Raw genomic sequence first — 12,404 nt, forward strand, 5'->3', positions numbered from 1 at the left:
ATTTAGTTAGGTGGACAAATTATTCTCTTACCTTCTGAATTCTATTATTTCTTTTTTCTTCAGTTTTGGAAAATTTTCAGCAAGTCTCTTTCCAGTTTCACCTCTCCTCCATTCTTTCTGTTGTGTTTTTCTAGAGCTCCTCTTTAGGCTTATATAACATCTTTTCTCTTCCATGTTTTCTGTCACTTCGTCTCTGTGTGCCCTGGGAAGTAATCTCAGATCTGCCTTCCAGGTCACTGGCTGCATTTGTGACTCCATCCGATCTAAGTTTTCATCCGCCTGGCCCTTTCATTCCAGTGACTGTTTTCATTTGACAGGGTTGTTTATGGTACTTTTCCTGATCTGTTGTCTTATTCACAGTGCCATATCTTTGGTTATATTTTTGTTTTCTCCTGGTGTTACTGTAGTCATTTTAAACCGATTTTTCCATAGTGTCTTTCAGACTATTATGTAATGTTTATGTTTGGGTGGCTCCTTTGAGCCATTGACTCGTGATAGGTCATTTTCATGTTTGGTCAGTTTTTTCTCTTGAGACCTTTTCCCATTTTTTTGTTTTTGAAAATTTAAAAAGCAAAATATTTATTTTTTATCAAGGGCAAGGTATATGTCCTTATTTTAAAATCAACTTAATTTTAATACATTTGAAGTTACCATGGTTTTTTTTAATCTGTTTTGTGATATTTAAAATATTTGTGAAATTAACATGTATGATGAAAAACATAAAATACCGGAAGACTATAAATAAAGTGTTCTAAGATTCCAGTATTATTACTAATGATGTAGCAAAAATGTTTTACTAAAAATAATAAATCTACAAATGTTTTAATATCTAAGGTAATGGATAAAAGACAGAGAAACTTACCATCATAAATGAATAACGGGAAAATAGAAAAATCATAATAAAGCAACCTTGAATTTACAAAACATATTATTTATTTATCTCTAAGTATACAGCTGTAAGTATATGGGTGGGAGGGGTGTACACATGTGTGCTTTTGTGCACATGCATGAATATGCTCCTAGTATTAGGATCCAGATAATGGAATTTTTATAAAATGAAATCAGCATTCCATCATTTTCTTCGATATGTAGGCTATAGAATAATAATCAGGAGATAAAATGAATAAAAAATTAATTCCCTTAAACAGGTACCAGGAGTGGGAAAATAATTCAAGGATGGTTAAGCCTTCTCACATCTTATAAGAGGCTTCCACAGAACACAGTTGATTTAATTTAAATTTAAATTCTTTTTTTAAAAAATACATTTTATTGATTATGCTGTTTTCCCCCCTTTACTCCCCTCTGCCCTGTGCACCCCCTCCCACCTGCATTCCCCCCCTTTAGTTCATGTCCATGGGTCATATATATGTTGTTTGGCTTCTACATTTTCTGTTACTATTCTTAACTTCCCCCTGTCTATCTTCTACCTACCATTTATGCTTATTCTCTGTACCTTTTACCCCCTTTCCCCACCCACTTTCCCCACTGATAACCCTCCATGTGATCTCCATTTCTGTGATTCTGTTCCTGTTGTAGTTGTTTGCTTAGTTTGTTTTTGTTTTTTTAGGTTCAGTTGTTAATAACTGTGAGTTTGTTGTCATTTTACTGTTCATGTTTTTTATTTTCTTAGGTAAGTCCTTTTAATAGTTCATATAATAAGGGCTTGGTGATGAACTCCTTTAACGTGACCTTATCTGGGAAGCACTTTATCTGCCCTTCCATTCTAAATGATAGCTTTGCTAGATAATGTTGGATGTAGGTCCTTGCCTTTCATGATTTCGAATACTTCTTTCCAGCCCCTTCTTGCATGCATGGTTTCTTTTGAGAAATCAGCTCCTTTATAGGTAACTATGTCATTTTCTCTTGCTGCTTTTAAGATTCTCTCTTTGTCTTTAATCTTGGCTAATGTAATTATGATGTGCCTTGGTGTGTGCTTCCTTGGGTCCAACTTTTTTGGGACTCTCTGAACTTCCTAGACTTCCTGGAAATCTATTTCCTTTGCCAGATTAGGCAAGTTCTCCTTCATTATTTTTTCAAATAAGTTTCTCATTTCTTGCTCTTCCTCTTTTCCTTCTGGTACCTCTATGATTCAGATGTTGCAATGTTTAAGGTTGTCCCAGAGGTTTTTAAGGCTCTCCTTATTTTTTTGAATTCTTGTCTCTTCACTCTGTTCTGGTTGAATGTTTCTTTCTTCCTTCTGGTCCAAACTGTTGATTTGAGTCCCAGTTCCTTCCCATCACTGTTGGTTCTCTGTACATTTTCCTTTATTTCACTTAGCATAGCCATCATTTTTTCATCTAATTTGCGACCATAGTCAACCAATTCTGTGAGTGTCCTGATTACCAATGTTTTGAACTGTGCATCTTGATGGGCTGGCTATCTCTTCATCACTTAGTTGTATTTTTTCTGGAGCTTTGATCTGTTCTTTCATCTGGACCATTTTTTCTCTCAGTATGCCTGTTACGTAGTAGGTGTCAGAACCTTAAGAGTTCACCAGGGCAGGGCAGTGCATGTTGCTGCCCTGTGATGCTGTACATGAGGAAGGGGTCTGACAGGGAATGGTGCTACTTGCTCTGCTCTCTGCTGGTTTTCAGTCCCTTCCCCCGCTACCCACGATCAAATTGGGCCCTTCTGGTGCTGATTCCCAGTGGGTGTATTCGTGTTCATTCCAGGATCCTGTGGGTCTCTTCAATGAACTCTTCGGGGAGGCTAAGAGTTTCTCCTGCTGCCTGCCACCTCAACCATCACAGGTGTTTTGATCAGAGGTTTGAGGCTTTATTTCCCTGTGCTAGAACCCCAGGTTGCATGGTTTGTCTAGTTCCCCAGTTATTCCCCCAGTTTATCTGCACAAGAATGTGGGACCGCTTGCTCTGCCAGCCTTGAGTCCTCTCCCCCAGCCGTCTGACTCCGCCCCCTCCCACCAGCCTGGATGAGTGTTTCTTCTTTAACTCCTTGGTTGTTGGACTTCCATACAGTTGATTTTCTGTCAGTTCTGGTTGTTTCTGTTTTTAAATTATTGTTGTCCTTCTTTTTGGTTATGTGAGGAGGCACAATGTGTCTACCTACGCCTCCATCTTGGCCAGAAGTCTGAAGACCTTCTTTTCATTGAGTATTTTTCCTTTATGGATCCCGTAAGTGATAGCTTTCCTGGTAGGGGAAGTGACTCTCAGGAACAGTTTGCATTTGCTTCACCCTAGCACCCAAGGAAATCACCAGTCTGGGGCTAATTATTATAATAATTTAAAACTCTGAAGTCTCACTTTGCCCTATAGTATCAATGGTGACCACTCAAGTGTGGTATAAACCATTTCAGTTTCTCAGGAAATCCATTCTCATCCCTTCTCCATGTATAATATTGAAGGATAACTCAAGTGTATATCTTATTTTCTAATTTCAGCATAAACAAACCATCTTATTAGAACTACTAAATAAATGTGTTTTTTTACAAATCTTCAGCATTTTAAGAAATGCTACTTTAAAATAAAATAATTATTAATTTAAACAAATGTTTAATTAATGCCTCGAGATATGTTGGTAGGTGGTTGGAATTCAGAAATGAAGGAAAGTATATACCCTTAGTTTGTACTTCATACCACTTCCTGCTTCCATCTTTTCTTCTCTGATTGTCCCATTCAAAAAATAAAACCCACATCCTCATCTTCTTTTAGGACAATAAACTCTAACGCAATTCAAGTAAAATAAACCAAACTAATATAAGCTTGACTAAAAAAGGTTAGGTAGGTATGGATGTGCAAAGATGCAGCAAGTTTTTAACCAGGACTTTGTGTACCTTACAGACATCTCCCTTCATTACAGAATATATATATATGTATATATATATATATGTGTGTGTGTGTGTGTGTGTGTATATATATATATATTAAAATGGCAGAGAAGCTACCAGAATTTTAGAGTTTATCAGAATTAGCCATGGTTTTTAAAACTTGAAACATAATGCCCTCATATTTGTTTCTTTCAATAAGAGAGAAAAATTACAGAATCTGCAGATTATATCAGTGTCAAATTTTTCTTGGGAAAAATTATCAACTAAAATTGATTTTGAAGTCCTTGAGTCTAATAGGATTCCCACCCCACACTGTAATTCTGGTTCTAGAATAAACTACTAGCTTAAATGGCCTGAATGTACATTAATATGTCATAGCCTTTTCCTTATTTTTTAGATTCATAGAACCTTTGGTTTAGTTGAGGATGACTGTTCAGCATTAATCTGATTGGTTTAACCTGCTTGATTTAATTTTAATTACTATTTTTCATTTGTAAAGGTTAGTTATTGTTCTTTTCTAATTAGGCCTGCCTGTTTTCTGGTGGTAGAACCATCCCAAGCTGCCTTCCTACAGAAGTAGATCCAGGCATCTGCACTTTCAGTTCAGTGTCCTAAGGACGGAGGCTCAGGTTGTCCAGGGATGGATCGGAAGAACACGTGTCCATTTTTATGGCTCGATGGGCTTCCCAAGCAGTTCATCATTCATACTACAAGGCTGATTACTTATTTTCTTTTTTAAAAATCTTAGGGAAACATTTTCATAGAATATTAGAAAATGCATGTGTTTGATTTCTCTAAATAGTATAGATTTATTTTTGCAATTTCAGTAGCTTAATGTTTATATTCATGTGGATTCAAATCAATCTTTATTTGTTGCATACATCAAGATAGATTAAATCTAACCCACATTCCTTTCTAAAATATCTATAAAATGTTTCTGTTAAAATACCATATGCATTATCCAAACATACTATACTTTTTGCAGTAGAAGTGCTTATTTCAGAAAGTCAGATGTAAATTAAATAGTAGTAAGTAGGTTATTTGACTAGTTTGGAGCCTTTAGGGAAGGAATAGGATAAAAATGCTGTATCTTTGGCCATAAAATAGGTTTATCCAAACCCTAAAAAAATTAGCAAGTGACATTTGTCCACTGAAATAATTAAGATAATTTTCAAGTTAAGATTCAGAATTTCAAATGTTTAAATTTACAATATTTTGTCTTAATGTACCTTTGGGATTCTTGGCAAATTCTTGTCACAAATATTAATTTGTTTTGTTTTCCCAAGGCTGCTTATGACTAAAGCAGGTGAGTAGGTCCTCACGTTTACTAATATGTATTGCAGCTCTGTTGGTACACCAGAAGGCCAGAATGGAACGACTTCAAAGAGAACTTGAGATTCAAAAGAAAAAGTTGGATAAACTAAAATCTGAGGTCAATGAAATGGAAAATAATCTAACTCGAAGGCGTCTGAAAAGATCGAATTCCATATCCCAAATACCTTCAGTAAGTCTTTCTGTTAACTCTTGTGCCCTCTCTGCTTGAACATGTGAATAAGCAATCTTATCAGAAGTATAAAAGCTTGATCTGGTTTTAAAAGCTCTTAATTCATATTTGTTTTTCTGATCTTACCTTCCCCTGCCAAACTTTTTTCGTTTTGTTTTGTTAACTAATAACATGAGAATTCAATGTAGATCCTTCTCACATGGAATTATCTTTCAGCTGGAAGAAATGCAGCAGTTGAGAAGTTGTAATAGACAACTCCAGATTGACATTGACTGCTTAACCAAAGAAATTGATCTTTTTCAAGCCCGAGGTAAACTTCAGTGCATACTCAGCAGAAATTTGTTGTATAAATATACCTGCTCTTTTCCTGTGGCTCAAAACAGATTTATTAGTCATAATCTTACAGTCTCAGATTTGACTTTGGAGCCAGATAATGCTAGAAAACTATTGGGTTTTAATTTTCTCTCCCACCCTGCCCCCCCCCAAATATATAATATATTTAGTTGAGGAGTAATTGATACATTTTATATTGTTCAAATCTTCTTTAGTAGTGATGTGCTAAAGGAAGACAAGGATTAGTATCTCTAGCTGTGTTGCTAAAGTTTTGCTATTATGTACTAGTAGAATGTGTTACAATAACATTTATTAAGATTAAAATGTATGTACTCATACATCATTTTTGTATTTCTGTTTTACCTTTCAAGAATTATGCTTTTCAAAACATAATTTAAAAGCCATCCCACCCTAATGGCACTATCTTAATTGACAAAGCAGAGAACTGAATAAATATGTAGCTTACACATTTTTAGAACAGTGATAATTTATTATACTTGAGCTATTATTTAGACGTAATCATTGCTTATTATAGTAAAAAAAAGTTTATAATTCAGTTCCATAGACAATTAAAAGGAAATTTTATAACTTAAACCTAACTCTGAAGTTGGGGAAATAATAGAAATATATAAAATGGAAAAGATAGAAAAGGGAAGGAAACCAACAAAAAAAGGAAGTCCTTCAGTCACACTTTTGACTGTGTGCCAGAATCCATTAAAAAGATGATTCATAAGCTGTTTATCTTGAAACATTCGTAGAAAATGCCATAATTTAACTTTGGAGAGAAAACAGAAAGTTAGGGCTTGTCTAGAAACTAATTCTGAACTTGTTCCTTTTGTTTAAAATGTGAACCATTGTATTACATCAGTGCAAAGCTTTTATACTTAATTGTGACCAAATTATTTAGTTGCTTAAGACCATGTGGGGTCATTTAAAATTACATATTTGTCCCACAGAACAGGGATCTGTTTCTAATCATGTTATTGTCTTACTAGCATTAAGATGACCTCTTCCCCAGTTTACCACTTAGGCCACTGGTATGAGGGCCTTGTTAGGCCTGCCTCGGCCATTTTAAACTCCTTCCATATAATTTGAGATTAGAGGTACAAATAATTGAAACGCATTTCTGTAATTATTTTTTAGAAATAAAATATTTGCTTTTTAAAAAATAAAATATTTTTAACTATAAACATTGATATATTTACTTTTTATATATTTCAGGGCCACATTTTAATCCCAGCGCAATTCATAACTTTTATGACAATATTGGATTTGTAGGTCCTGTGCCACCAAAACCCAAAGGTTAGTGTATCCATTAAGTGTGAAACTGTTACATTTTGAAAAGCACTATTTTAAAAAATATTATTTTTAGCAACCTTCCACTCTAGAAGTGCTTCAGACTTAGACTTTCTTGGATGGGTTCATTAGGAATACGTCTGTTGATTTTTTTTTTTTTCTTTACATGCTGGGTGTTGGGGAGGATGCGAAAGCTCTTAAAAAGTAGTAGATGTCCTTAGGATTCGTCATACCCTCACAAAATAGCAAGTCCTTGTTTTAAAAAAATCAGGTGGAAAGTCTGTGTTCTTTAAAATTGTAGACAAATGATGAGGCAGATACCATGGGGAAGTCAGTTTATTTTCCATGAGTAGCTCGTTTTATCTAACTTACGCATAATTCTGTATAATCAAATACTCAAAATTCCAAATGAGTGATTTTTGAAAACTGTTACCTACTAGCATTTTATATCATTGATATTCACAGGATGTACGTACTCCAAACTACAAAATGTCAAAATATATGTGTGAATTTTTTACTCCAGGCATAAAAATACGGGAATAAGACTGTTACTGGTTTTTTGGTTTGTTGCAAGAATTTTAACATTCTCGTTCAAGAACCTGTTCTCTTCATTTCCATATTTTAAGTATAATTTAATTAGGCATAGTTAATCTTTATATTATTTTTTCTTACTTAAGTGTTTTTAAACATAGCTAGAATGTAATGAATTGTTATTACATAGGAGGAAACGTGAGATTAGGGCATTTGGCACCGTTGGCGAGTATTCAGACACTGGAGATGCTATTAGGTGCTAACTGAACAAAGAAATAAAGAAAATTGTGGTGTAACCTAGCTCCTTAAAATAAGAAAAGTAGATATTTCAGGCTGAATGAGTTCCCTGTGTATATGTATTTTACTTTCAAAAACCAGAATTTTTCTCATAAAAATACCCTGTTTTGTTTCAACATAATCTAGTACTTTATGTGCTGAGGGTGAGAGAAAGGTAGAGTATAGATAAAATAAAAAACACGAGGGTTTATTTTATCATTCTCTCTACTTTTCTTGTATGTGTTTGAAATTTTCTATGGTAAAAAAGAAAAGAAAAATTTCATTACTTGAAAGCAGTTTTTTTACAAAATATGGAAACTTGTATCCTGGCTATTTTTAGGGAAATAAATCAATTATTTTTGCCTTAAGGCTAAAATGAGGAGTTACTAGTTTCACTTATAGAGGTTTATTTAGTTCAAAATCAGATTTGCTTCACAATGCAGTTTTTTAAATTATTTTTAAGGTTTTATTTATTTATTTTCGAAGAGAGGGAAAGGGACCTGGCCCACAACCTGGACATGTGCCGTAACCAGGAATCAAACAGATGACCCTTTGGTTCGCAGGCTGGTGCTCAGTCCACTGAGCCACAGCAGCCAGGGCAGTGAGTTTTCTTAAACAGCTAAAATTACAAATTCTCTTTTTCATTGTAACTTCCTCTTTTTTCAATTCTGATGGTTTGGTTTCCAAATACCACTAATAAAAAGATTCATAATTTGCCAAATGAAATTGTGCAGATGTAAGAAAACCATTGGAGACTTTTTATTTTTTATTTTAAAAAAAGTGTAGATCCTCCACTGATTACCTTAGAATTTAAACAATTAAGTAGATGCTGGTATTTAAATGGATGGAAGTGTCATAGGTTAAGTAGTACCTCCTACTGAAAAAACACCTTTGTTAGTTAAACACCAAGAACAGACAGTCTCACTGAAAGTGAAGCAGGTTAGGGTGTTTTCTAACCCACCAGCGAGACCAGATTTCTAGTGAGCAGCAGGCTGGATCCTCAGATTAGAACAGTCATTCTGTAACATGTTTCTCACGTGTGGAATGTGAAAGAAATTCAGATATAACTGTGTTTATTTTAATGTGTTGTAAGGGACACTAGTATTATCAGACCCTTGATTTTTTAAATATTTTCCAAGTTGCTCATGCATGTGGCAAAAATTGTGAGGGTGCCTAAAAATTGTGACCAATGCCTAAAGTTGGGAATGTCGCAATAAAATGCTCTTGAAGATTAATTACTAACTAACGTACTGCTTAAAGGGGCCCAGAGCACCAGATAGCACTTAATTATCTAAAATTTGTTATAAAACTTTCTATTTTAATCTAATAGTCTTTTTAAATAGCAGAAAAGATATCCTTTAATTACCATTTCAGTAACTGAATGATAGTAGCTGAAATTTGCAAATTAATATACATTGTTTTAATAGTTTAAATCCTTAAATTATAAACTTTGGTAGGAGACATCATCCCCAGAATAGTTTAGGAATACTGTTCTAAATTTATAATGGTATTCCCCCCCAAAAAAAGTTCTATTAATGTAATTTCATTTAGCTACAACCTTGAAAGAATATAACTTCCTCATATTTAAGATACCTCTGTTTATTCAAACACGCTAGAACACTGGCCTCTTAAAGCTACAGTGACTTTATCAGTAAGAAAGATTAGACCTAGAGGCTATATGCTTTATCTCAGATCACAGTACAGAGAAATCAGGAGTTAGTGGCAGAGCCAGATGCAGAACCCCATTCTCACAACCCTCAATCTGGTGTTCTTTCTGCTGTTAAAAGTGAAAAATAAATACGGTAAAATTTTTTACTCTAACTTCTTCAGGGTCTATTGATAGTTAATAAGATTATAGAAATTAGTTCATCTTTACATTTTATGTGTGTTCAGGGCTTACATTTTCAACAGATAAAGAACATTTAACAAAAACTTTAATTCCTGGTAGAAAACAGAACTATAAATACTACTTTTCTGAGACATGAAACTCTAACTGTAATGAGACATAAATTCATTGTCGGTATTGTACTGGGACACCTTTTCACAGTCATAGGTGACACTATGGGAATCTTTGCTATTGGTTACCATATGGATTGATTTCCCCTTTCTCCTGCTGTAAATTGGAGAAACGATGCTCTTTTCTCCTTTAATAAGGTATTGAGGTAACACATCATGTCCAAGTTTGTATTCCCCAGCGGAGAAGTACCAGCTTGAAGGAAGCGGGTGAGGACCAAGCATGTGTGTGGGTTTCAGTTAGATGCTGCATTTGGTTAACAACTGTCTTAGTGCCATGCAGGACAAGCAGTGGTGGAGATTGCCAGTAGTTGATAACTTTGTGTTGTTTGCTTCTAAAGTGATTGTTTTGCTTCCTTACAGATCAGAGGTCCACCATCAAAACACCAAAGACTCAAGATACGGAAGATGATGAGGGGGCTCAGTGGAATTGTACTGCCTGTACTTTCTTGAACCATCCCGCCTTAATCCGCTGTGAACAGTGTGAGATGCCAAGGCATTTCTGAGCCAGAGGGCCTGTATCTTCTCCAGAACCATATCTGAAGTTCAAGAAACCAGTCTGCCATCAGGGGAAAAGTTTCACTGCTACATAGGATTTTGTCAAATGGAAGGTGTGACAAGATGGTGTTGTGCTAATGTTAAATGTCAGCCCACGGAGCTAATAATACCTCAGTCTAATGTCATGGGCAGTTGAAATCCATCACATGAAAGGTAATCTGCTGAAAGACTTGGTTGCCCGCTGCCTAACCACGTTCAGTGTTACCAGTAGCCCATTTCAGATAATTCTCAATGTGTTAACGCCTAGGTGTTCCCATACCTTTTCCCCTCATGTCACTACTGAATTTTGACAGGAGGAAGGAATAAAATGATGGCTTTTTTTTTTAAAGCTTTCAGTGAAACACTACAAACATGAAGAAATGGAACAAGGTTTAACTATTTAAAAACTTTGCTGCCGCATAGTGCCAACGGATAGGGGAAGAACTTCACAAATCTGTGGTACTCCTGGCCTTGTCTTTGTCTTCCCTGAAAACGTCTCCACTCTGAAGCCAGCATCTAGGTCTAAAGACGAAAAGGAAGCAGCATGCATTGTCTGTACAAACACGCCGTGAAGTATCCCAGAGCTTTTCCTACTGTACAGGTCTCTCAAGTCTGCTTTAAGCGATTTCTCTTCTCCTTTATTATTTTCTTATATTTCTATATGTATAGTGTAATAGTCTTTTGTTAACTAATTTTCTTATTTCCTTTTAGTGATTAAGCACGATCATGTCCCTTTTTAAGCCTTACCCAAAAGAAGCAATGCCTTAAAATAAAAAAGCATTAATGAATTGAAACTATGCACAAAATAACTTTCCTCTGCTTACTCTGTACTTTGCCCTCATGAGTGCCAACACTCTGTGAAGACATCCCAATGCTGCGCAGTGAACTGCAGGAAATGTAATTACAAGACCTCTGTCTGTAGGTCACACTGTGCCCTGCCTTTAGCAGTGGGTGACAACATAGCACAGTGTTTTGTCTTCCCCAGGGAAGTGTAAAACGAAAGGTTTCCAACCCACTGACGGAGCAACAAGGTTAAACTTCCTCATCTGCCTGGTGTCCCACAGAACCTTCACCAAGCATTGCTATTGGGAAAGTACAGTTTCAAAACCAGCAACAGCAGCAATACCTACAGCCCCTCCCCCCCTTTTTTTAAGAGAGAGAGAGAGAGAGAAAGAAGTTTAAATGCTTTACTGTTGGGGCAGTTCATTTCTAAACCTGACTTGGTGGCAGTATCGTGTGTATTTATAAAACAAGGCTGGTCGTATTTAGGACAACTGAAGAAAAGCTGGAAAAAAAACAAGCAAACTTGAACACTGAAGCAACCTCAAGCATCTCTTTATTTTGATGATATATTTTTATAAGTAAAATAAATATTCAGATGATCAGGAATGTATATAACTAAATAAAATCAAGAAAAAATAACAGTATGCATTTAAAAAGACAGAATTATGAAATTATATATCAGTGCTTAGAATGGGGCTAACAGAAGTGCTGAGACCTAGCAAAAGATAGGTAATGTAGACTGTCACCCACTGTAAATGTTTGCAAATGGATATTTTTAAACACACAGGATTATTACAGGTGATCTAACATGAATGTCAAAGCCTCGACTTCTAGGCGTTGTGCTATGTATATGGGAAGAAGTATGACAATCCTAGTTAATTAGACAGTAGACCCAAAGCCCTTACATTTGGTGCATTTTGCTTTAAAAATAGGCCTTGTTTTTCAGCTTCATCTGCAGTTCTATGTGAAGATTGATAAATCAGTTTTTACTTGTTTTATTAATAAAACGTAATTTGGATATCTTGAGTTGATGGTTTTGTGATTTAGCTGGGTAAACTATCTTTGTAACAGATAAGTTATTTATAAAAATTAAAAAACTTATATTCTAATGTGGATTTTGTGACTTGTTTTTAAGGTTTGTGGGATAGGAGATAATTTATAATTAATTGAAACCAGAGAAAACTCATTCTCTAGAGTCTTCTCATGACATCATGGCATTCAACTGCATTTCTTGGGTGGTTTTTATTAATTTCCCCAGGCTTTTGAACTGATGAAAGAAACCATGTTTCAACTGAGACATAAGAAAAATGAATATACCTTCTTTTTTCATAATTTGTTATAGCTTTT

At 35.1% G+C, this 12,404-nt stretch overlaps 1 protein-coding gene across 9 annotated transcripts in view; it reads left to right on the forward strand.

Moving 5' to 3' along the window:
• TAB2 (TGF-beta activated kinase 1 (MAP3K7) binding protein 2) overlaps positions 1-12,172 on the forward strand; it is a 75,323-nt gene extending 63,151 nt beyond the window's left edge. For 8 of the 9 annotated variants that reach the window (XM_053663420.1, XM_053663421.1, XM_053663422.1 and 5 more), the window contains 4 exons: positions 5,128-5,288; positions 5,505-5,598; positions 6,843-6,923; positions 10,101-12,172. In XM_053663420.1, the coding sequence (XP_053519395.1) occupies positions 5,128-5,288; positions 5,505-5,598; positions 6,843-6,923; positions 10,101-10,243 (479 nt within the window). In that variant the 3' untranslated portion in view covers positions 10,244-12,172. The remainder of the gene's footprint in view (positions 1-5,127; positions 5,289-5,504; positions 5,599-6,842; positions 6,924-10,100) is intronic. The other variant, XM_053663426.1, reaches the window with a different exon arrangement.
• Positions 12,173-12,404: the final 232 nt, after the last annotated feature.

Source organism: Artibeus jamaicensis, unplaced genomic scaffold (genome assembly GCF_021234435.1).
Source record: "Artibeus jamaicensis isolate MK-2021 breed Jamaican fruit bat unplaced genomic scaffold, CSHL_Jam_final contig_3176, whole genome shotgun sequence".
NCBI classification, from domain to species: domain Eukaryota; kingdom Metazoa; phylum Chordata; class Mammalia; order Chiroptera; family Phyllostomidae; genus Artibeus; species Artibeus jamaicensis.